This window comes from Seriola aureovittata, chromosome 11, assembly GCF_021018895.1.
Source record: "Seriola aureovittata isolate HTS-2021-v1 ecotype China chromosome 11, ASM2101889v1, whole genome shotgun sequence".
NCBI lineage: Eukaryota > Metazoa > Chordata > Actinopteri > Carangiformes > Carangidae > Seriola > Seriola aureovittata.
This window is the reverse complement of record NC_079374.1, coordinates 10,496,696-10,523,592: the sequence shown is the minus strand read 5'-3', so window position 1 is coordinate 10,523,592 and position 26,897 is coordinate 10,496,696. Positions and strand designations below refer to the sequence as shown.

General features: G+C 39.7%; 2 protein-coding genes and 1 long non-coding RNA gene across 4 annotated transcripts in view; 2 read left to right on the top strand and 1 right to left on the bottom strand.

Moving 5' to 3' along the window:
- Positions 1 to 7,053, top strand: part of st6gal2a (ST6 beta-galactosamide alpha-2,6-sialyltranferase 2a) — a 40,274-nt gene extending 33,221 nt beyond the window's left edge. The window contains exon 9 of the mRNA XM_056389198.1: positions 3,451 to 7,053. Coding sequence (XP_056245173.1) covers positions 3,451 to 3,698 — 248 coding nt within the window. The 3' untranslated portion in view covers positions 3,699 to 7,053. The remainder of the gene's footprint in view (positions 1 to 3,450) is intronic.
- On the bottom strand, positions 664 to 22,263 carry tmtops2b (teleost multiple tissue opsin 2b). Its single transcript, XM_056389199.1, has 4 exons — positions 21,897 to 22,263; positions 12,728 to 13,053; positions 7,140 to 7,373; positions 664 to 2,136 (listed from the first exon to the last, which is right to left on the bottom strand). Exons 1-4 carry the CDS (start codon positions 22,261 to 22,263, stop codon positions 1,864 to 1,866), a joined length of 1,200 nt encoding a protein of 399 aa, XP_056245174.1. The 3' UTR covers positions 664 to 1,863.
- Positions 13,342 to 26,897, top strand: LOC130177441 (uncharacterized). 2 transcript variants are annotated; one of them, XR_008829017.1, is made up of 5 exons: positions 13,342 to 13,400; positions 15,182 to 15,223; positions 23,685 to 23,813; positions 24,682 to 24,733; positions 26,318 to 26,897. It is a non-coding gene; the product is annotated as an uncharacterized LOC130177441 (long non-coding RNA). The 2 variants fall into 2 exon arrangements; XR_008829018.1 differs by lacking the exons at positions 13,342 to 13,400; positions 15,182 to 15,223 and adding an exon at positions 22,440 to 22,564.

Genomic DNA, 26,897 nt, shown 5'->3' with positions numbered 1-26,897 from the left:
ACAGCTTCTCTCCCATTTCAGACTGGCCTCTCTCCTCCTGGCATGGAGGACACTAAACGCTGATGATATAGGAGCCACTTGGCATCCCATATCCCCCTTTCTTGTGGTCCACCTGTCTTGGCCATAGTGGTCAGCGTTGTCTCACTTGCCCCCATGGCCTCCTGTCTATAGGGTGTATGGGGTCTATGTTGGTTCTTCTTTGTCCCCGAGTGGGACTACAGATGTGACCAGTCACTGCTACAGAGTTCTTTAATCTAATACAGGTCTAAGTGTTTGTGTCTCACTTCAAGATATCTGATCAATTTTAAAATGTAATGTACAAAGAAACAAAAGAAATCATGCAGCACAAAGTAACCAGGACAGAAACAAACACACACAAGTAGAAAAAAAACAAATATTTGGCTACATGCAGAACAAAATGATTAACTTTAGATATATACAAGTTGTAAGTTAAATGCAGGATAAGGTCTTTGTGTGAGAACTTTTAGGAATCAATAATTTACAGTCCGAGCAGTACAGAGGCCGGAGTAAGAGGAAGAAAAGATGGGCATGAAATGACAAATACATCAATCCACTTAGACACTGATTGGAGCCTGGCCATTTACAGCAGCAAAATGACAGACTGACTAAACAGCAACAGAGAAAAAGGCACCAGATCTTTGCTTTGTAAAAAGAAAAAAAAAAAACAGTCCATGGATTTCAAAAAGGAATTGAGCTAGCATAAATTATATGTGTGAAAGTTATCACAGAAATGTTAAATACGTTAGGCGTCACAGTGTGAAGGAATAAAAACACATAAATGCTACAATTCTGAAATCAATACAAATCTTCAACCTGTATGTGCAGCTGGGGTCAGGAATCTTTAAGAGACGAGGATTTTGAGAAACCATAAAATGCTCGACCCTTCTACGTTTTTACCCTGTTTCTCATGTTTACAGAAAATGTGCTCAGTAGGTGATAAGATCTGCAGATTGTTTCATTAAAAACAACAACAATCTAACAACGACAACAATCTAAACCTCGTATATCAACTAACAGTTTTGAATTGATCAATCAATGACTATTGGGATAAAAGCATGTCATGCACTTACAGTCCAGACCTAAAAAAAAAAAACCAAGGGTTAAAGACATTACGTGGCCAAAAGTAAATAACAGTTATATACTTTTGGTCTGGACGGTTTGTGTTTGTCACCTTAGTTCCAATTAAACTGAAACATCAGCATAAGACAATATTTTGCACAATAGTAAGCTACTAACATTTAGCAGCAATTCGAGGAAGACCCTCTCCTGTTTCAACTTGTGAAGAAAGAAAGAAAGAAAGAAAGAAAGAAAGAAAGAAAGAAAGAAAGACTTTCCTTTGGTAATTTGGTAATTTGGTAAGGAAGAGCTCAGCTGGCCTGCACAGAGCCCTGACCTAAACCAGTCCAACTCATTTTTGGGATGAACTGGAGCGTTGACTGTGAGTCAGGCCTCATCGCCAAACATCAGGGGCTGAATGAGATCACATCCCTGCAGCCAGGTTCTTATGGAAAGCTTTCCCAGAAAAGTGCAGGCTGTTATATCAACATGTAAATGCAGATAGTCGAGGAATGAGATGTTGAACAGACACATATACTGAATACATATATACACATATACTTGGCCATATTGTGTATAATGTATGGAATTTGTATTTCTATGGTCATCTAGTACCTTGCACATGAAAAAATAAATACAAAAACTCAAACTGGGCGCACACACAAAACGATTCTGTTCTATACAAACACAAGCTCATATAAATACTACATTTACTGTCTAAATGCGTCAGGCATGAGTCCACGTGTCACTGTAGTTCACACTGTAAGCGCAGTTATCAGGCGTGAGTTATTCCTGCTGCGTGATGACCGTGTTTGTGGTCGGGTTATATTCAGGACATTCAGGCTCTGGTAGTGACCTCGGGGGGGTTGTTTGCCTGGTGGCCGGAGTGCTGCAGCACTGGTTGAGGGTGTCGGTGGAGATCTGGGCGGTGCAGGCCACCGTGTTGCTGTACACTCTGCGGTTAAGCTGGATCACCGTGGTCTTGGACGGCATGGAGATGTTGCCGTTCTCCGCTGACCAGTGAGCACAGTGGAACAGAATCAGGAAATACCTGTAGAACTGAGAGGGAAAGAAAGATAATGTGAACATAATGTAAGCCCGCCAAAGTGTGAGTCCTTGGTAACGTCAGAGATGGATTGGCCTTTGTTTCACACTGCCAGAGAGGCTCGTTGCGCTGGTCTGCTCAGTTTGATTAGGCAGAAAACATGTCTAAGTGCACTTACATGTCCTCAGAGTGAACAGATAGTGATGCCTGAGAAGAGAGAATGGTCCCCTAATGGCCTGTTGCACTGGCAGTAGAGGCGGTTGCCTCCAACACTTACCACTGACCTTTCATTTCTGTTGCATGATGAATTTGTACAACTCGAGGCGGGGCTTTTTCACACACACATGGGACACGACAAGTTCTTGTAAGGGCACCTGTGTTCTGCGGTTTTGAAGGCCATTACTTGAGGACTGTTTTGATGATTCTGATGGCCTTTAACGTGTGCGGTTGTGGAAAACAATCACATTCTCATTTCCACTGGTTTTGTTGGATTGTGCTGTAAAAGCACAATCCAACAAAAGAAGTAGGCGACCCAACACATGGAAACAGTGTGTGTGTGTGTGTGTGTGTGTGTGTGTGTGTGTGTGTGTGTGTGTGTGTGTGTGTGTGTGATCACACTGGAGAGCAGCAATGTAGCAGGGGTAGGAGTAGGGTTTTGAGCAGAATAATAATCACAAAAGAGAAAATGATAAATGGAGATCAGCAGCAAAGTAAAAAGCAAGGTGGAAAGAAAAACAACAAAGGTAATAAAATGTACGTGGGAGCCAACATCTCTCTGTGCTGGTAACATATCAGTGTGTACAAAAGATACGATGCAGCACCTGCTGAGGCAGGAAAACCCACTGTCTTCATATATTATGTATTCAGTTCTGTTTTAATCTAAAGGAGGCTTTTGCTGAACATGCATGCTCCTTTTTTCAGCACAACTGAACCTCACATTTGCACTTAACAATTGCATGTGTTCCCTAGAACTGCACGGTCTAACTGCAGCCCTTGACTTTTGACATTGTGCAGATCTGGTGGAGATCTTATGATAAATGCTTTCCCTAAAGGAGCAAGTGTAGCCGACTTTGAGGAAGGCTATTACATCTAACTCCCGACCGGAAAGCATTCAAGTGCGTTTCCCAAAACAATTAATTTAACCCCAAACTGCCCCAGTACAGCTGCTTAACGGCCAACAGATCAGACTGTGGCTGTACTGGGCAATGAAAAATAAAGGACACTGCTCTTTGCCAAATTCCCCTGTTGAGGGTAACAGCAGGTTTTAAAGTAAGCCAGGAGATGATTACAAGTAAATGTCACAGTTTCTCTTTCTGTTCCCATTGCAGGTATCCTCCTGATGATGGCGCTGTGCGAGCAGGTGCACGTGTACGAGTACATTCCCTCCATGAGGCAGACAGACCTGTGCCACTACCACGAGCGTTATTATGACGCTGCCTGTACACTGGGTGCCTACCATCCCCTCCTATACGAGAAGAGCCTGATCCAGCGGATCAACACGGGCCCCGAGAGTGACCTGAGGAGGAAGGGACGGGTCACTCTCCCAGGCTTCAGCACCGTCGACTGTGACATCTGAGATATGAAAGCTGACTTACCTTGATGTACACACACACTCTGGCCTTTTCTGGCTGACTAAGGGAGAGGTGCAATAAAACCACTGGAGACAAAGAGGATGAATCTTACAAGTTTCAAATTAGACCCATGAAGAACATAAGCCATACCCCCCTCTGGGGAGGGATCAGCGTGGAGGCTTCTGAAAGAATTTGTCTTCATCAAGAGGGTTTACCAGACCAGAGACCTGCAGGAGGAGTCTCCGAGATGGATCTGTACAAGATGTTTCTCTCTGCTTTAGCTGAGCCACGTTAGCTGTGGAGCTGACTAGGGTAGCAACAGATCAATGTTTTTAGATAGACAAGTGAATTTTCAATAACTGGGTGTGTTTCAATGGTGTAAAAATCCATGTTTTTAAATAGTGACGGGTGGTTCTCCACTTAAAGGAAAGGCCACTGTTTATAACGGTGGATATTTGTGATTTTACTTTTCTTTTTTTGTTTCTGGTCCAAAGGGTTGTGAATAAGCAAAGAAGTCATTCATGCTGAATGTCACAAATGCAACACACATTCACAAACACGCTGCAGACACATGCAGAGGAACGCAAAGAGTAAAAGGCAGATTTAGTTACATCAGTCATATTACTGTACATTTCATGCTCTATAGCAGGTGTTCCTGTTTGGCATTGTTCTGATATCTTCTCATGAAATCAGAAGCTGTGTTGTGTGTTATTGCGTGCTATAGTCACATTTTTTCTTTTTTACTGAGGATGTAATTAAATCAAAACAAATGGGGCCAAAATGGATCTACAGTACAAACAGGTGCTCAGAACAGCCGTAACCCTGTGCCTAGTGGTCGACTGAACACTTCCCTCGGGTTGCCTTGTGGCTGTTTGGAAACATGCACTGTATACTGTGGCAGGACTGTAGTACCGTGCAGTTCGGTTGCCATGAGAGGTGCGGAGCAGTTGATAACGCTGAAGTGATCTGTGTCAGGGGGATTCTCAGCTCTGCCCCTGCAATCACCAGCCCCTGTTTTTGACGGTCAGTTCACTCTTTTATTGAATGTAATTTTGCCACAGCGTGGAACGGCCAAACCCTTCCTGGAGCTTACTACTGCAGCGCGGGTCTGCGTATGTGCAGCTCATTGCAGGGTTATTTCCTCGTCACATAACAAGCATGAAGCTCATTTCCTACAACTATAAATGTCTCATATTCTCTGAATCCTCTGATATTGGTCTGTGCCCTTCCACAGCTCAGAGTAAAGATGATTATAAAAGAGGAATTTGAACCGGTAATATCATCAGATTTGCTTTGTCTCCTCCTAGGAAGACTTTTATGTTTACAGTGAGTCAGTGCCACATCTGCAGCACAAGCTAGAGTTATTGGCTCAGTGTAGAAAAGAGGGTTACTTGTGAGGTTTTTTTTTGTTTGTTTTTTTTGTTTTTTGTTCTTGTGTTTGTTTTTTCTTTGCCGCAGACATGCAGTCAGAAAAAATCTTGCCTATAACAGAGATTTTTATTACTCGCTGTGCTATTTTACAAAATGTGCTTGTGCCATTTGGTTGTGGTTCAGTATAAGTTGTGAAAAACGTGTCACAGAAATGTTGCTTTGAATGTTGAAGAAGATGGCTCAGTAGTAGTTGTAGTAGTTGTAGTTGTATGTAGATGATTCTGGGGTTGGTATCATTCAACAAACTCAACAAATTGAAGGAAAAAAACAAGAATTTGACCAAATATTTAGCGCCAGGTTCCAATATTTCATAGTAGGGGTGGACAATATAGGTAAAATCCTCTATCATGGTATTTTATATTGTAACACTTATATACTGCATGTCATTATCGAAACTATGTGTTGATGAAAGAACCAGACAGTTAATTAAAAAAGTTAATTCAGTGAATTGCATACATGAAAAAAGTACTTCATCACATTGATGCAAAATTCTGCGAATCGAATATTACCGAGAAAGTAGTTCTCCTCACTGACGTGCAGCATCTCACACAATGGTTAATACATTGATTAATAGCAGTTGACAAGTTATGTCATAATAAATAAAAGAGAGTTTCTGATAATCAAGGCTCGAGTACTAAAAGTATGAAGGTTTGATACCCAGCCCCAGTTTCATGTTGATTATATGGCATGTCATTAGAAGCTGCTGTGGTACAAGGACCCCAGTAAAGTCAGAAATTCAGCAACTGTTAGAGGACTGTACCAGAGGTTTACAAAATAGACGCAAAGAACCATTTTTGAAACATAAGGAGATTTCAGCATTCATTTAAAACCATGCAGGTTTTCAGCTCTGCTGTAGGTTTTTACGTTTCTCTGTCGAGATAAATTACTAAATGTTTTAGTACTTGTGATTGTAACACACTGAAGGTGCAGAAACCCTGAACATATTGTACATGTATATCTCTAATCATTTTTGATCACTTTCCAACGCACAGAGCATGCAAGTCAAGATCAGGGCCGAGTCTTAAACTGTCTGTGCCGTACTGTGCTGCAAGTAGACACCATTGTCATTAATGTTGTGAGAGGCGATTGTACTATAAGATTTTCTTTTTCACACACGGTGTTTTACAGATTTTAATGCATGCTTGTGGCCAGGGAAATCACATCCAGCTGCGGTGCAGGTATCACTAATTCCCTGGATGCACTTGAGTGAGTGCAATTTCCTTCTGGCAACTTCATCTTCACATCTTAATATTGTGCCAAATTCCCTTTTAATTATGTCTCAGCTGGGCAATTTAAACCCGGGATGAGGAAGTAAAGTGATAGCAGGACCCCTATGGTGCTTCTGCTTTCTCTGGGATGCTTAAGATGAAACATGAATTAATTTTTGATCTTCTTCAATACAACAGTTTTATTGCCAGTATTAAATACAGGACATTGTAGTGAAAGTTGACATTAACTTTAATGTCTGACCACGGATGAAGCGGTGGGATGAGAAAACATGCTACACTGTTTATTACTTTTTGGCTCTCTCAGCCGCCTCCTCTCAGCTCCTTACTCTTGAGGCCTATTTTTCATGTCTGGTGTTTTTTTTTTTCAGTTTTGTTGGATCTGCTGCAACACACACTGCCTCTGGAGGATTGCTCAACATTTTAAGTTTTTTAAAAAAAGATTTTTTTAATACATTTTCCTCCTGCAGCATTCCCCAAATGAGGAAGAGAAAAAGAAGCATCCATAACTGAACATATGAAGAGTGAAGGTCGTGTTTCACTCCCAACAGCCTTAGGGTGTTCTTCTTGACTTTGATTTGTCAGTGAATTCTCCTCTTATTACACTTGAATTAATATTTAAATAGACCATTTGTATGATTTCAGCTGTTGTAATTTGTCTTTTTTACTGTGTAAATAAAGCTGTTGTACATGTCAAACTGTCCTTGATTTTCCAAATGATGACTTTGAGTTTGGTCAACAAACACACACACACACAAACACACAAGCATCACACGTTTGTTGACTTACCTGTTTATTCATAAGTATGTAGATGAGAGGGTTGATGACGGTGCTGCTCTTGGCCAGTAGCGAGGGCACCACGCTGGCCACAGGACTAATGATGTTGGGCGGACCGAATGTTGCCATCATGGCCACGACGCCATAAGGCATCCAGCACAACAGGTAGCAGGCGGCTGTGGTCAGAACCATAAACAGTATGTGATACTCTCTCCTGCGGGCTGCAGTCTTTCGGATCTTGCCCACCTGTGCATGAGAGTAGGAGAAAGTGATCGAGCTGAGATGTTTTGATAGTTTGTTCTCTTGATTCATTTCCATCTTTTATTTCCTATCTTTCAAGGCAGCTGATGGTTTTCTGTCTTTGTACTAAACTTGCAGGACAAACTTGAAAAATACAAGTCACATTTAGAAAGACCCCAGGTTGAATGTGCATTCAAGGACGCTCTGACTTCCAGCAGTCACTGAATGCACCTGCTGTGTTGCTAATCCAGAGAACAACATACGCAGACATTTTTAAAAAACTGATGAACATGTCATCTATGGGAAGGCATCGATATAGTAACAGTTTTCATTAGTTCACTGCTCTATTATGCATCAATAACAAAAGAGATGCAAAAAGGCAATGACTTGTTAATTGTAACTATCTGTATATCTATAAGATGATGAAATCAGACAGTAGAAAATCTAAACTTCATACCCACACACTGCTACCTTGTTTCCCTTCTTTAATTCTACACAGAGAGGATGATGTTTGGAGCACAACTGGTCTTCCTCAGTCTGGGAGGAAGATTATTGAGAGGACTGAGCAGATTAGTAGCAGTAACCAAATTCAACAAATCTACTTACACACAGGCGGTCTCTTGATATATATATAATCAAAGCTGTATCTTAATCCTAATCCAATTAAAGTTCTCTTAACATCACTCTTTGGATGTCTTCAAACACAGATGGCTCTTCCTTAATCTTAGCCCTTCTTTCACCCTTCTGTTATGGTGATAAATTATGATCATGAGTTGGACTGAAGTGGGAGACTTTTCCAGCTCACTGCATGATACATGCAGATACTCTACGTAACCCACTAAGCCCAGTTCTTTCTCATAACTTTATTTGAGACTCCTGCGCACCTCATGCAAATGATGTTCAGTTTTGATGGGATTTGAGTGAGACAGAGCCAGCAGGGGCTCAGCTCCAATCATGGATGATATAACTTCAATAGCATGAAATAGTTACTCATGCAGGAGATATCCAATAAATTCCTATTCAAGAAGCAAGTTGAAAATAAAATTCCCCCCTTTTCTGGTAACATTGATGTTTTTCTTCTCTCATCATTGTTTACTTTTACACTGAGAAAGTAGGTGAGGGAGTCTGTTGTTGCATACCTTCCCACAGTAATGAAGCGTTATTTCAGTTCCATGGACGTATTATCTGAAGCAGACACTGGCAATTATTTATATGAGTGACAATTATTTGCCCAGTGCATAAGCCAAATCGTTTTTCTAGCTTCTGGGTTTGCTTCCACATCGTTCGGCCAGCTGCACATTAGTGTTTCTATTTCTGGCTCCATCTGCGCACTCAGCTCAAGGATTTTACATTGAGATGATGTCACACACTTAAAGGTACAATATGTACCTCTTCTGTATTGCCATAAGTGGTCATAATGGACATTTGATCCAATTTTACGCCACATTTTTAGGATATACTTTTTTACGTTTTCGTCGTTTTAACTGTATATTTCAACCGGATGAAGGATTTCAGTCATCAGACATTTGGATCTCAAGTTCTTCAGAGCAAGAAGCTGAGCAAACGTTAGCAGCAGCTTGGCTTGCAGACTTCTTAAACTTCGGCAACGATTGACACTGAAAGACCGAGACTCCTAACCGGTAGTAAGGTTTGTTTAAAAGTGCCTTTTTGTAGACTGTGGGAGGATTTTAGAAATATTAAACCATCATGGAAGTCATAATAGAAGGAGTTATAACTGACCTTGTTTGCATTTCAAGGTTAAGAGATATCTCTTTTATAATGGTGGTCTATGACTAAAATGCTTTCTTTGTATTGTTGTGATAGCACTGGCCACTGGTTTAAATGAGCAGCAAGGCTGAATGGTGGCATTGTATTCAGCTCGCATAACGTGTCCATGATCAGTTCAGACAGACACTGATTGCCATCAGCTGTTTTTGTTCTTATTCATACCTCATATCAGTGATTCATTGACCAGGTGCTTCAACACTAGAATCAGCTAGTATCACGCAGGTGTACACACTGGGTTGTATAATCGTGCTGGTCTCACCATCACTCGGATGTGATGCAAGCTCACACCACCACCCTTCTCTATGTGCAGAGCTTCTGGTATTGTTGACTTTACTAAGCTCATATTTGATGAGAGTGGATTAGTTTTTCCAACTTGTTTTTTCAGCTCATTCAAAGTGTAAAACCATTTGCTATCATTTTGATGTAGTTGTTTCTGTCTGAATAAGACAAACATATTATAACAACATATAGGTTGACAACATTTTTCAAATGCTCACAAAAAAAATGTACACACCATTACACTATTCTACTTGTGATTTCTCATGCACTCACACACTGTCATTATGAGTCAAATTAGTCTCTACAAGTTTGGAACAAACTGGAGAATTGAGGCATTAATAGTTAATAAAAAAGAAGATTTTTTGTACTGAAAACACTAAACTTAGCCACTCTAACTGAGGAAACTTTCAAATGAGCTGTTCGAATGCATTTTTGCACAAGGACGGAGGATTTTGTCAACCATTACTGTGAAAATTTCTCAAAAGAATGGATCTTTTAGCAGCCAACATAGACAGGAGAAATGATTTCAACTAATACTCAGTCAATATACATACGGCACATAGGTATTATTTTCAGACAGACTTAATGCGAGCATGGCCTTTAAAAAAGGTGTAAAAAAATAAATAACTCGAGACCAAAGCCAAAGTGACATAAATAAATCCCTATAATATAATGTATGATGTGATGTGATATTTCTGCAGGAATGTACAATATATTGTGGAATATAGGGAATGCTTTGTAGTATTAATCATGGTGTTTGTGCATGCACTGAATCACTGTAGTCGCCTGGGCTGACTACGGAGGGGGACTTTCACATATTTGTGGTATCTTACATAAAGAAACTGCTTTCCATCTTGTTTGTTTTGTGATCAGCTCTGTTCACTTTGAACGGACGGATGATGACACAATCAGAAAATTAAATCACTTTCTGAGTCAGCGTGTTAATTCACAGTCTTCAAAAGCCTCCCAGTGTGTGAGTTGACACACATCCAGTTCCCACTCAGTGCCTTTGCCCAATGATCAGGTAACTTTAGGGTAATGATTTCCTGATCTGACATGACATGAAACTTATTAGGTCTAAAGTGTGTGACGTGTGTTAATGTTTTTGTGTGTAAGTGACTGAACAAAAGTAATGAAACTGAACTGTAACCAATTCATCTTATGTGACCCATACAGAGGTGATTATAGACCAAGGGCACTTTGCAAAAGCTGCCTTTTGATACCAGGGGTCGGTCCAAACGGAGAAAATGATTTATTTAGGGAAACCAACAACAACTCCTCCTCCTTCATTATCCTTCTGTGTTTGTGTTCTACACAATCATATTCTAATAATCTCTATATGTATAGCATTTTAAAAACGGAGGTCCAAAGTGCTTTAAAAGACACTGGATTAAAATGAGAAGAAACAAGTGGCTTACATTTTGTCTGAAGTGGAATGCTATGATAATCCCCTGCAGTGCTAACCCCCTTTACCCTTAAGATTAAACTATCTAAATCTCTTGGAGTGCAAAGGATTTAACTTACTTAAGTGGAGTGAAGTCACTCCCTAAAACTCAGCAAAACTCCATGTACCAGTCAGAGCCATGGATGCTTTAGATGTACTTAACAGTGATGAATGGTGAAAAGACGCCTGGAAGTCCAGCTATTGTCTATACAGCTGGATCCACTTACAGTGTGAGGATAATATCATTTTGCTGTGTTCAGTGGGTTATTCTGTGAGGAACTAACGCACGTTACCGGTTGGTTTCGTTTCATGTATTTAAAAGACAACAAAACTGCTTCAATAATAAGAGAAAACTACTAACAACTTTTTCCCTAACCTGCCTCACAAAAGAAAACTTTAAGTAATGAGTTCCCTTGTTCCCTTACTTTGCCGAGCAGTACAGACAGTGTATGTGTGAAAACACCTTCTAGCTGCACTGCACTCTGGTCTAATAGCTGAGTGGACAAATTGCAGGTGTAACTTTTCTGTGATGGATGCCTCCTTGATCTACACTGTCATCCAAACCTGACATTTGCTGCTGGTGTATTTAGCCTAATTAATTCTTCCATCAAACTTCATTACAGCTGTGCTGAAGATTTCATTGATGTTACATCATCACATCTGTCATCTTCTCTCACTTCTGTTTGGGAGATGTCTGAGATGGATGTGTAGTGTCCTAGGATTTTAATGTGACTGACAGGGAGACATTGACCTTTCCAATGTGTCACCACAAACATGTCCAACTGGGACATTTCAATGGTGGAGAGGCCCAAAGAGTTTTCAGGTATATTCTTTTAGCGTGCATCAGGTTTGTTGCCACAACACAGTCAAATTTAATTGATGGAGCAAGCCCTATATTTGGGTTGTTTGCTTCAATTTTGGAAAATATCTCTTTCCTCCACTGTGGTGTGTGAGAGACAAATTTCTTCCCAGGAGGAAGCGGATTCTCCCTCCAGCAAGATACAGGAGCTAGAGCAGAAAGAAGCTATTTCTGTAGTCCCAGCGGAGGACGGGGAAGCTATGCCTTTTTACTGGCTATTTCATGGTCCCGAAGCAGACCAAAAAATTCCTGAAAATGCCTCGTACTCTGCCAGTACTTAGCACAAGTAATGTCAGATGGGAGTAGTGAGAGGCCATGTGCACTTCCAGCGCACAGGCTTGGGAACATGAAAACTTTGACCATGATCTTGCCATTACCTGGGGGTCTGCAAAGGCCACTCAATACCATATGTAACGATTTGCTCTTCTCATGCAATGATCTGTTCATGACCCTTCGGCTCTGATGTTGTGTGAAGAGTCATTGTCATAAAAGAGCAATTCAAGCATCGGGGTTCTTTTTCTAGACTCATACAGCTTTTTTTAATGGGCGAGGTCTGTCTAAAATTTATTGAAGATGATGTTGATGAACATAAGAAGAGAGCTTTGAGTCCACCACTCTGCCGCTCCACTAGACACTGAAATGTAATGAATGCAGTAATTAATGGATGCCGCTTTTCATGGGGTTGCTGGCTGAACATACACTGATTTGAAAAGCTTCCACAGATCTTTTGAAAATGTTCTGACCTCAAAAAGTGGACACCATTGGATTCAAAGATACCTGATATGGATTTATATCACATATACCACCTGCTGTTCTTTATGAAAAATTAAAACTATTTTAGCCTCCTTTCAAGCTTGCAGTGTTACACAAATACACAAAAGGTGGATTTTGATGGATAATACATTCAAGTAACGTGTGGTATCGCCTCAAACATCTAACAGGAAAATAGCATAAACACAAGCACACACATATTCTGTACTGTCTCTCTACCTGTTTGACTGCCCAGAGCAGCCTGCCATAGCAGTAGATCATCACCAGGACAGGTAGACCCAAGCAGAAAGTGAAGAGACAGATGATGTAGGCGTGAGACTGGGTTGTCCGAACCGTCCAGGATACAGAGCAGCTTGTTCCTGCCCCCTCTATGTCATAGCTGCTCCAGCCCAGTAGGGGGGGCACTGTCCAGAACAAGGAGTATAGCCAAGAGCCCCCAACAGCCAGCAGGGGCTTGCGGTAGCTTGGCCCTCGTTTATTGTATACAGTCAGAGTGCTATAACGGTCATAGGAGAGGATCACCAGAGAGATCAGCGACACAATACCTGAGGAAGATAGAGAGGCAGAGGAGTGAGTGTAGGCAGCTTTAAGTCATCTGGCTCACCAAGACAATGAACAGAAACATTTAACAAAGTTTTATAAAATACCAAAAATAACATGAAAAAAATAATGAAGACAATACTTTAAATCAGTCAGTGTAAGATACCTGTAATTATAACTATTACAATATGTTTTCCATACTCATGCTTTGAAGAATCTTGTGATACGATTTCAGACACCCCTAAATTGGGCCGTACCATTCCCTAACCCTGACGTCAAGTCTTATTTACTTTTCTTACTCGCGTCAGTGTCTCGCGTTGCGTCTTGCCCCCGTGCGTCAGTGATGGTAAATGTAAGTGGCAGTAGCAAACTATCCAGTTGGTTTAATACACTGTACTGTCTTAACCACTGTTTCTGAATGAGATTGTGTGAAGCATCTACAGATGAACGCTGACGTTATCTTGTTTCTAACTTTTGCCTCAAGTTACAGTTTAGCTAGCTAATGTTAGCTAGCTGAAAGCGCCGATTCATTTCCAATGTTAGCTTATCATTTCATTACCAATATCTAATGTTGGCAAACACTGGTGCTCAGTCAGATTTAGGGTTATTCATGTAAATAGTCTTTTCTGTTGGTGTGGTGGCTTAGTTAGTCTCACCTTTTTGGTGTTAGGTTTTTAAGAAACACCCTCTTTGTTGTCACTCAGGAGTTTTATCTGGTTTGTTAATTGAACAATATTAAAATACCTATGTGATGAAAGCTAAGTAATTGTATTATCAGTGATGGAAATTAATTAAGTACATTTCAACTTTTTTGGCTTATTCTTACAAAAAGCAGTGTTTAATCAGGGTCACATTTCAGATGTCTGAGTTGTTAAGAGTCCACCAAATGGAGATTTTCCCCTCTAAACTTCTCACATGGTTTTATTTCCATAAATGTTGAAATGATCAAATATCTCACCAAAAATCATAGATTACACAACAAGTCTAAAAAATGAAAACAGATTTGTGAAACGGAACTTTGTTTTTTCTTCTTTCCTCTCTGATTAATGGTCTGGACATGGTCTGCTGCTGTTGTTTGCGTGTGTGGGTCTGATGTGCCGGCAATTTTGTTCTTGAATACTTTGTTGGTGAGCCTTGACTACAAAAGTTGTTGTGTGGTACGTGCTTCATGGGCTTTTAGTTTAGCAGGTGCTTGGTCAAAAACAACACATTCAAAATTTGACCTGATGGTGGTGCTAAATGAAAAGTCAGGGAATCATCAAAGTGATAACAATTCATTCTGCAAGGGACAACCCAGATTGTATGACAATCCATCCAATAGTTGATGAAACATTTTGATCTTCACCACAAATGTCAACCTCATGTTGCCAGAAGAAAAGTCAGTAGCATTCATCCTCTAGAAAACCATTAATGTCTTCACAAAAATGTATGTCAATCTATCCAATAAGACATTTCAATATAAAATATGCTAGGGAAAATGTCAAAGGATCAACCGCATCAGTAATCATTTTGGAAAAATTATTGTCTATACAACATTTTTTCCAATCCATTCAGAATATGTTGATATAAGTAAATAAGTAAAAATATCAACCTGCTGTTGTTGTTGCTAGAGCAAAAGTAAAGGGATCACCAAAGTGAGTTGGATCCATCTGCTGGGAACCATTGCTGTCTGTGTAAAATGTCACTTCCATCCATCCATTAGTTGTGGAAATATTTCAGTGCACCGACTATGCCATCTCTAGAGCTTCTGCATTAGCAGGGCTTAGTGGACACATACACTGTATTAGTCACTCTCTGGGGTTTCCCAACTATTTCACAACCCAAACCATCTCAGTGAAGTTAACCATTAGAGGTGCATAAAGTGAATTTCAATCAGTGTCTTGTTTGATTGAAAGTAAAACCTGGAGTCAATCAGGAGTGGGTGGTGAAAGATCTTTGGCCATCATTGTCTTTTTAATACAAGAGGTTATAATGCCCTCTGAGCAGCACTGCCCCTTCAGGGCAAAGTGGAGGCTACAGTGAGTTGCTATCAGAAAGTGACGAAACATCCAGGGCTAGCCGGTTAGCGTGTTAACTTCAGTAGAGGAAAAGACATGATAGAGATAGAGTTCACATTGGTGTTGCTTTCCACAGGTGGAGACAACTCTTCGCATGCTCAACATTTCTTCTAGACTGGTAAGTAAACACCTGTTGATGCTAATGTTAGCTGTAGCAAAAGCAAAACTTACAAAAATCCTCTAACCCTCTCCAGCTCTAAAGGGCACTAACAACAAAACAGAACTTGTAATAAAATCTAAGTGTTTATTTTGTCTAACTCCCTAATTAGTTATTGTCAGATGATAATATAGATTAATTTTGAACCATGGGACCTAATTTAGAACTGCGGCGGATTTTGATAGTGATGCATTTGAAATGTAAATTTAGTTTCTTAGTTTCAATCATATTGTTTTTCTTCATTCTTTATCTGTGGCTGATTGAAGCTATAATCCCATCTATGACATGTCAGTAGTTTCCACATGGTGCACACACATTGTGATGGAGCAGCAGTCACCACAGGGCCTCAGTACTGGCTTTTTTCATGTGTCCTCTGATTGTTGGATCTATGTTGCGTTTCTGCATTATAAAATAGAACAGAGCAAACCAATTGTTCAGAGCAGTTATCATACATTTTTATGGAGGATTAATGCTCCCTGAAACAGCCCTGGCCAAATCTAACCTTGTCACCCACCCGCCACCATTCATATCTTCTTCTCTGAGCTCTATATCTTTCTCATTTTCTCCTATTTCACAGTGTCATGATGTTACCAACATTTTCCATTATAATTCAAAAACAAGGGAAGACTCATGACAAAACCTTTGTGCAGGACTAGTCATATTGTAATATCTGGCATTTGAGGAATGGGGAGTTAGAAGGCACAAAATCTTTTGAGAGGAAAAACAGTTGAAGCATGACAAAATGCTTGAAAGCCTCTTTTTACTGTCACTCAGAACTTATAATATACAGTGAAGATTAAAGTAAATGGATTGCATTTATATAGGGCTTTTCTAGTCTTACTGACCACTCAAATTGCTTTTATACTGCGAGTCACATTCACCCATTCACACACACATTCATACAGCGCTACTTCAACAGCACATACCTATCACACCTACACTAACACACCGATGATACATCGGGGGCAGTTCGTACATGAGTAGAGTTCAGGGTCACTTCTACATGCCCCAACTTCAGAAATGCAAACGTTTCCAATTAAAGTCAAAATAAGCTCTTAGAGCAGACATCAAGTTTTACAGGGTAATATATTACAGCTAAGGGAGAGATGAATGTGTATGTAGTAAAATGGATAAACATACAGTCTATAAAGTAGGCCAACACATAGTCTACCGACTTGTGTGGAAAAAACACCTGAAGGTAACTAAAGAAAAGAGGCAACCTCCTCACATCAAATCCTCTCCTTCTGTTCAAATCTTGTTGATGGGAGCCACCAGAAATCACACGTACTCTTCACCTTTTAATATTCATGGTCCTCAGAGGCTAAATTAATAATTGCTATTACTATCCTCTCACACAACACCAGCATATGGCCACTTTTTTTTACTTTTCCTCCGCTGCAGGATCAAAAACAAACCTTGGATCTCAACAGGTGTCCGATAACATCTTGATTTTTTTGCAGCGATTATCACAGCCTCACAGAGCTGCTAGAGAGGCTAATGCTGCATTCTTGTCATATCGCAACTACTGTTCTAACAAGTTTCCAACTTGTAAATAGCATTCATGTCAACACGCCAAGCCATAATTATTTATTAACTCAGATGTTTCGATAACACTCAACTTGGTATGCAAGTACCTTAAACCCTAATAAATATATGGGCCTCACATGAGCCAAAGACAGTCGTTCACTGTAATTAAATCCAAGTTGATATGATGTTATATGTAGTAGTAGTAGTATTTTAATGTTCACACAAACAAATCTTATCATGCAAGAAGTATACCCAACTCATTTGCAGAAGTGAGAGCTCATGTAGAGGCCCTCAAGCATTTTCTTGGGTAGTTGTCTGTATGTAAGTCTATCATGGCGGAGATTAGATTTGGGCCTTATTTTTGTTTCCTAAACTCAATTTAATTTTCAGTGTGGAACATTTGTCTCCCTCCTCTGTCAATGAGAGTAATTACACAAACACTATTGAATACAGTGCAAGTTCAATGAGAATAATTCATTATTTGAGTAAATGCAATAGCTACACAACCTACTCCAAATATTTTACAATCCTACACACAGTATTCCTCCAATAGCCGAAACAGCACAGGACTTTTGTCTTGGTGCAACCTAGAAAATAAAGTATAATGGAAATGGGGAGGTTATTATTGGAGGTAAAAAGACAAAACAAACCATATGGAGAAGAATTTAACATGAAAAAAACTGATTAACTCCACCCCCCGTGTTTCTTTCTGAGGATTACCTTACTGAAGAAATGAACAACTGTCATCTCATTAAAAATAAAGCTTTTAGGATTTTACATTCTACAATGCCATTACAGCATTTTTAATATCTTTATGTGTTTCAAGCCTGCAATGCCAAAGCCTACATCATTCACCAGCTGGAAATAAGATAGAATGCCAATACTATTACACAATAGTGATGATCACCATTGACAGGCAGCAGTAATCATGGAATTAGTTTGACTGACTGGAATTAATATGGATTTCATCTGGATGTTATTGAATCCTATATTAACCTTTGAAAAATGTGAAGTGTTCCTTCCTGTTCTTAACCATGAAAGAGAAAGAGAAATTCTTTTTGACACATTGCACAGCTAAAAGTATTTCTGATTGCTTTCTTGGTTTAAGAGCTATTCTCTATCTGAAGGATTGTAGCACGTGAACCTCACAATGCTTGTGATAAATATTTCAATTCAAAATGAATACACAACTAGGTAATACCTTTTAACATTTAACATTTCAGTAACCTGTAATGTCACGTTATGGGTTGATTACTATTCTAAACATGTTGCTGTTTGTGAAACTATCTATTTATAATGAAAAACAGTGAACATACTTTCACTGAATAATTCTTCATTTCACTCTCATGTATTATCATGTAGCTCTTCTTGAACTGCTGGAAAATCTAGGACTTTTAGGATTATTCGAAGCAACATGATGACATATTCGTGGTTCAGTGTTTTTTTTCACCACAACACCTTCTGATGAAAAACCCAAAAATAATGGTTGCGATGCCACTCTGACAGCAGTTGTTTTTCTCCTTTAGGTCACCCTCACTCTGGCCAACCACTCTATTACAACCAACCAGTCTATCTGTTTTTTTTTTAGCTCAAAAATATGATTTTTTTATGAAACCGTCTATGACTTACATGTTTTAGCAGCTCAGAAGTGCATTAGAGTCCTACTCTCTACCCTAATGTATGTATATGTGTTCAACATAATTTACACATAGGAGAGTGATGACCACAGCACATCATGTCTGAGCCAAGATTTGCAATATCTATTGTCAACATCCCACACAAGCAATTAAATAACCCTGTTGTTAAAAAAACCCTTTAACACATACATTGTAATCTGTAAATGCGTTGGTCATACACTAAATAAAAAATGTGACCTGATGATGGCAATAGATGTCAAGTCAGAGGATCACCAAATTCATCACAAATGATCCTGTTGTGAATCAAAGGCATTACTCGGCAAACGTGTAAATCTACACTGAGCAACTTTAATAAATGGATTGAATAAACATGAGTCATTCTACATCATGTTGGTCTCTGGCATTACCTTTGGTTTTCTAAATAGACAGACAAGATGATTTGTAGAGAAGATGGGAGGGACTTTCTATGTTTTCACTGCTCTCTTCAAAATAAATGACATCCTCCTCCATCCTTGTTTGAAACTAGCCTCAGGCAACTGGTGATCAATCATGTTGTTACACATGATGTGTGAGTAAGTGCTCCGGCAAAGACGTATAGAAGCAGCTCCTCTGCTATCTCATCTGAAGGAGAAACAGCAGGGTGCGGATGGTGGCCGGGATATTTGTAAAAGAAATGAATAATCAAAGTCAGGTATTAATATGGTTGTTTGCAGTTTAACCAGAGCGCTTTGCCATTTTCATACACATTCAAGCGTAAGCGTGTATCATTGCACTGACGTTTTATTGTTCTTTTAACAAGGCCACCACTGTGGACAACAAGTAATGTACTGTAATACTTCTCTCATATAGGAGTACCACTGTGAAAGATGATACAAGATTGCTTGTATTGCTCGTGAGTGTTTTTTTTTTTTGTGTAACATTTGTACATTACAAGTACAAAATAAATGTACAGAATTACATATAAATGAGTGGAGAAACAGCAAATGCAGATGCCTCCACACAGCTCACTGAATGGCTTGAATCATATGTTATGGCCTTCTCAGTCACCAGATCTCAACCTGGTTGAACACCTATGGGAGATTTTGGACCAACATGGTAGACATCGCTCTCTACCGCTAGTCTTATATATATTTATGTGTGTGTGTGTGTACATTATATACATATATGTATGTAAAATATATATACGTGTATTTGAGAAGTCAGTGTCTTATCAATGTGAAGCAGCATATCTCATCAGCATTTCAGAGTTTTTTACCAAGTCCTGCAGGTACAATATTTGCAGGTGAACAGCAACATGAAATAAGCATTGTACATAAGCCTCTGATGTCTGGTAACTGACAGACTCACTGGACGTCAGTACTCAGTGTGCACCATCTCCTGCGTTCATTATCATGCCACACAAACAAATACTGAGCACCACAGTATGGAAGCCCCGAGGGGAGCAAACTCAAAGTCAAAACGAACACCTGCTTACTTCAAAAACACAGTATGAAGTATTTCAGTTCACTGGAAATTCCTCCCCAACAAAATTCTCTTTTTTTCAGTGAGGCATAACAAAACACAGAAGGTGAATAAACAGAACTTAACTTCACAAGACATACAGATTATACAATGATACAGTTGTGTCCAAATGATCTATTAAGAAATTATGATCTATTATCTATTATGTATTATCTATTATCAATTATCAATCACAGGCCAAATGTATATTGCATGACTAAAGAATGGCTTTCCAGAACATAATCCCTTAACAGCAAAGCAAAGAGTGAAAATGGGAGCTATCTGCAGTGTTTGATGTAATATCTTTGGGAGTGGAGTCATATTGAGTGTCCAGTAGACTCAGTAGCAGCTATTGTTGTACAGGAAGCCCAGAAGTGACTGGTTCTCATAGTAGCCACACAACACAACTAGCATGTGAGCCAAGCGGAGTACCCAGTATACGTGAACTATCTCAGCTCGGCTCATTTCTTTTTCACTCTTACATTAATGAGACAGAGGATTAGTAAAGAGTCTATTTTTTTCCCTTAGTATTTTTAAACAAGCGAAATCGTAACCTCTTTGGCGGAATTAATTAGATGAAATATATGAAAAACAAAAAAGTAGGGGCGTCGTGTGGCGTAGTGGTCTAAGCAGGCGCTCCATGTGTAGAGGCTACAGTCCTCGCTGCAGCTGGCCCCGGTTCGAGTCCCGCATCGGACGGCCTTTTGCTGCATGTCATTCCCCCTCTCTGCCTCCCCATTTCCTGTCTCTCTACTATCCTGCCCAATAAAGGCATAAAAAGCCCAAAAAAATATACTTAAAAAAAAAAAAAAGTAGAACGTGGTTGTGTGATGTCACAGGGTGCCACTGAGGTGCCACCAGGAGGATCCTGGCCCCTCTCCACCTTGTGGAGCTATGGCTGTGACCGTGTTCCAGAGCAAGAACATGTTACCTCTATCTAGTATGGAAAAGATCACAATGTTCTGCCAACGGTAGATTCGTATTTCTGTTCCCCTCTGACAATCATGGGATCTTTAATAGTGGAAAAGGGAAAGAAAATTGTGAACCTTTGGTTGTAAAATATAGTGATTATTGATAAGGAGGTGTTGCTTGATTTTCACTTTATTCTGTTCACAATACCAATGTTATAAGTGAAACAAGATTTGGGTTTCAACTGTAGCCAACCCTGACCCCTAACCCTCATGTCTGATATGACCGGCCTGGTGTCCAGCTAGCGGTAGTTTGTCCGTGATTGGTCTTGAGCTGATGACGAGAGAAGTGGGCTGTCCACCGTCTTTACATATCCCATGTGAAATAGAACCAACATATCTATACGCAGGCTCAAATGGTGCACCGAGTACCATGTTCTCAGTAACTGACTTTCCTCACCTTGTGGCTACAATTTCCGGTGCCTTCCAGATACATGCATACTCAACCACGCATGTACACACATACTTACTAAACACACCCATATAAATACTCAAGCATGAGCATAAAACATTCTGACATACACACACACATACATTCTCACAGTCAAATACATGGATACTTACACAAACACACACACTTTCTCTCACTCATGTACATATGTATGTATTTGCATGACAGCCTGTACGTGCAAGTGCTTAGTACCAGTATATATGTAGCCTGTAGCCTATGTGCACGTGAAGTATTCAATTTTGGCCTAAACGGCTTCTCAGAGTAAATAAATTAACAGATGGTGTGAGGATGGACAGCCATACTCTTTAGAAAACATAATTTATGCATCTAATCGCTTTCCCTTCATTATCTCAGGTTGTATTCATTCCCATGTGTTTATCTTGTCCATAAAGTGCTGAAGCGTATATGTCCAGAAAATCTACAATATCACCATAAATAGTGCTATCGTTATGTAAAATGCCATATACCACATTTACTTTCTCAAACATACGAGCTGAAATAATATTTTTGCTCGGGCGTCTGCAAAGTGTCAGAAAACATAAAGTACGTACCAAAGCAGGAGTTGATGAAGCCGTACCAGCTGCAGCCGCTGCGCCCCAGCAGCCACTTCCCACGAATACTAGAGGCGAAACTGAGAGTAGTGCCGAACAAGCACACCAACATGTCACTGACACTGATGTTCAGCAGCAGCATGTTAACCGGTGTTCGCAGCTTCTTGAATTTGCAAAACAGAAGCAGGACGACGAAGTTGTTGAGGAAGCCAAAAGTCATGATGAAGCCCAGCACCACGGACAGCACTACAAAGCCCGCGGGGGAGAGGTTCCCTCTGCCCGCCGGCGTGTCCACCAGCTGCCGGTCATCGCTCAGGTTGAAGCTGTAATTCAGACCAGCCTGACCAGAAAACATGCTGCGGTCCATTCATCGGAGCTTCTCTTCACTCTGGAGCCGTTTCGGTAGTTAAGGTTGGTCACATCGCAAAGTTTATGAAAACCAGCTTCTTCCTTAAGTCTTTCTCCATGCTGTTTTTCCTCTGGGGCATGGGACCTGAGCGACTCAACGTTGTGTTCAAAACGCACATTCCTCCATTGATGTCGAGAGCATGCAGCAGCTTCCTACAAAACTGACACCGACACAAAGGCAAAAAGACACATTGTGACCGCAGTGGCACCTGTTACCTTAACGCATCGCGCGTCTCCTCTTCTTTTTTCACCAAATTCAAGTGAGTGCACCAGCTTCCTTTCTCGCCTTCATATTTTTCAGACAACTGTTATTATTCATCCCAGATTGCACACCACTCAACTTATTTCTAACTGTTTATTTTATGTTTGGTAAGTCTGTCATCTCCATCTCACTTCTTTTGGATTAATTGTAATCCGCGTTTACACTGGAGGCTCTCGCAGGATGGACAGTTGTGTAAAGTGCCGTCTGCTCCGCTATCCAGCAGCTTTTAAAGGCGACTCTGACGTCACGAGGCATAGGGATGACAGGGGTCATGGGGGATGTGTGTGTGTGTGTGTGTGTGTGGCTCCTTTTTAATTGTACCTTCATTTACTTTAATTTACTCACATTTTCCTTTAATTCTTTTTCTGACAGCAGGGTAATTATTTGATAGATTTGAATGCTGCTTTTACATCACAGGCCTGTGGTGCCCAGGGCCTTCACAGTCATCAACAATCTAGACTGAAATTACTGTGTAATTACCCCCCCTTTGATTGTAACTTGTCTAACTTTATACATTCAAATTCATTTAGAGTAAATGTAATATCTGTCACTTAGGTATATGTCTTGTTGAGCAACAGCTACAGCCACATTACTGTACATAAATTATTGTCATTACCGGCTAAGCAAAAACAATATTGGAAATGAAAGTGACTTAATGGATAAAACCCCTTGTTTTTATGTCCAAAAGACTCAAGGCTCTCCCTCCTACGCTGACAGTGAATACAAGAGTAAAACAGATTTCAGATTTGACAGCTATGGGTAATGGTGGGATGATTACAAGCCAGTGTGAGTCATACATTCATGTTTTTGATGCAGCAGAATTACAGTATTCACTTTACAAAGGATTCTACCAGGAATGTGCTCTTGCCAGATGATGTATTGTGCTGCTGCCAAAGTGGAACCGGGTCCAGCTTTTCTTTTTTTTTTTTTTGCTGAACGATTGGTTCAACAATTTCTGTGAGTTTTGGATGAAATGAAAAATCCAACAAGCGTGCTGACTTTATGTAGCGACTGACCAGGTGTGTGGTACTGAAAGTCTGAGCAGGGTACAACGAGGTGCAACACTATGAGAAAGTGTGAGCCTTTTCATCATGTTTTGTTCCTTTCTATGGCTGCAGGCACCATGATATTTGGATCATTATTCCCTGGTCTTTGCCTTTGCAATTCTAATGCTGGCTACAGAGAGTACAGACAGACGTGCGACCTCCATGACACATCGTGTACCAGCTTCTGCTTTTCACTTGCAGGTAATAATTTTTTTTCTCTGGGGTGCTTTAAACACACAGCTTTTTATTAAAGGATATGTAGTCATGTCCCTCTGAAAATTGAACAAGGTCCAACCCACAGAAAAGCAAGAGAGTTCATTGTTCAGCCATCAATTCTTTGTGAGCTATGGCAAGAAGACCAAGATACATTTGTGTTGAGGGTCAGAAACAACTGGTCATCTAGTTAATATCTTTATGGACAATTTCTTAATATCTCAGCACAAGAACTTCTGTTGAGGAATGTGTGGGGCTGCTGATAACTTCATTTAAAGTACAGCTTCCTGATAACTTAAAGTAGGAACTACAGTATTTCATCTTTAAAGAAAATAATCCAAAGCACCAATATAAGGCTATTTAAAGCCTCCAAAGTAGATTAACTGAGAGCGTCACATCCTTTAACAGCCAGCATCTCTTGATTGTATATTAAAGGCTTTTAAAAGCAAAATTTAAATATGTTGCAGTAACAACTGCAAACTAAGCACATCCTTATAGTGCAGCGATGAACCGCAAACCTGCTGCAATCGCTGAGCCTGAGGCATCGAGATAAATTACCATGATAACGAGTAAAAACTTGGAGATGATCTGAGAAGTTTCTGTTTTTTTAATATCCTATTTTCTTCCTCTGACTACTTCTACTCTTAAGCAGTTTTACTATATATACTATATACACATTCTGGCACATTAATCCCACAAAGCACAAAACCAGCAGTGGAGAGATGCCACTGCTGTCTCTGAACTTTGCGATGTTGTGGAATATCATGATATTTTTTTATATTATGAAATGTATGAGGCCTGTTATCTCTCTTTGATCTTATTTTCTCTTTAACCGGCCATCTTTGTTGTCTTGTAGGCCACCGGCACATGCGCTGACATCACACCGAGGGAAATCAGGGAAGATCATGGTAAAAGCTATGAAAAAGGGCAAAAGTGCGCATTCAAAAAGCCCTCAACAGTAGTAGGGTTAAAGACACACGTTACAACCAAATAATGCTTTGTTCTACACTTCATCCTCTCCACCCTTGCCTGTAGTCACTGCTTATTTCACAGCAAATCCTCAGATGAGCTGCAGCTGGGCTCATTTTCAACTGTAGCTTAATTAAATAGATACTCAGCTAATTTGAAAAACGTCGATCTTGTGACTGTTTTCTCTACATCTAAACTTTTGATTGTTTTATATTGTGCCAGCACATCTTAACAGCAGTCATAGTAATAGTGATGGGCCTTTTTCACAGCAGACATTTTGACTTGTCATCATAGGAAAAGCACAGGTAAACTAAAGACATCAGCAATGGTTCACTTCCATTGGTGTAACCCAATAAGCCGTGGCAGTATGACAGTGATCCAGCGTGGAATTCAAACATCATTCATTTTATCATTTACACCTGTGCTTTTCCCACTGTCAAAATGTCTGCTGTGATAAAGGCCTATTGACGAATACATACAATACAGCCAGGGCCCATATTTTGGTTTGGTTTGATTTGATTTGTACAAATATGTACATGACATAATTTCGTTTTATAAATTGTTATTATATTTTGTTAGGAATTGTTAGTGTAGTCATTTCGACCTCTCTCCATTTTTTCTCTTGTAACTCAAAACCCAGATTATGAGATGACGAGTCAAAACTAGGACATTTAAAAGGAGAAAACCTTTCTTGGATGAAAAGAGGGAGCTTGGCAAATGCTAATCCACATTTCAGTACCCTTAATCACACAGTTGTTTTTATTGGGTTTGTACTCAGAGAATTCGAAAAATGAAAAAAATCAACAATTATTTATAGATATAGGTATATTAATTGCAAAAAGAGTAATAGCCCTATCCTGGAAAAACACCACAAGACCAGGAATTAACAAGTTGTTATCTGAGCAATCTGCCACTCTCCCCTTAGAGAAAATCACCTACACACTAAAACATCAAGAACATCATTTTCATCATATCTGGGACCCCTTCATTTCTTATGTATCAGGAACAGACTTATTATTTTGAGCCCCAACCGAAAATTGGAACAATTGGGAGGGTGGGGTGGGGTTGACGTGTTTGTTCAATACATGTCTTTGTATATCACCGTTGTGAAAACAATAAAAAAAGAACGTTGGCAAAACAGCAACAGCCTCATGAAATCTAGAGCAGCTAATACACTCAGGATTTTCAAGGACCTTTTAAGCCTTTTAACCAGTAAGAATGATAGGACTGCATGCAAAATAAAACTGTGTTATCAAGCTGTGAATTACATAAGTAAAAATAAAAGTTGTCACCAAAGTTGCTGTACTTCATGTGGAGAAAAAGAATGATGGTGTTTGAGGAAAAAGTGAAGTGAATTCACATTTTCAATGGCTGTGAATCAGTTTTATTAATTGTTTCAATTTCTATTATTCAGTTCTGTTTCATTGCAATACATGTGGAGATCCGTGTGATTACAAGTCTGTGATGTCCAGTTCATTTGATCATAGCTGTATTTTTGCTCTGATTTGTCCTCTGGTATATAGTTCCCAAGGTTTTTACTCTCGATGATGTGGCATGGCCCCAAATGACCAGACAGAAGTTCCGTGTTGACTGTTTTCACGCCAATCCCCACAATTAACAGCTGTCAGATGGTCCGTTACCAAACATCCCTGACAGATGGGTTATTCTGGAAATTGCCTCTGAGGAATTTTATCAGCCAATGACATAACCAAATTAAAACATGTCATAAAAAGGCGTAATGCCACCTCATATTTAATGTCTTTGTTAAATAACAATATAAAAACTTTCTCACTCATCTTCTGACATTTAATTTGCATTCAGCAATTCTCTGCAAACAGTTTGCTGTAGGAATGGCAAAGGTTTGATAAGACCAACTTGTTTGTAAGAAATCCAGCCTTTGGTAGATGATAAATATTTGTCTTTTTATTTCAGTCAGCTCCAGTGATAATGCAAACTCTTCTGATGTGAAATAAACAAATTAAGAAAAATGCTTTCAAATAATCATGCTGTGATTATCTAGCCTCTGATGCTTACATCTAATTCTGTTTTTTTTATTATCATGCAGTGGATTGCATTTTGTAAGCATGCTTTATGGTCTTGAAA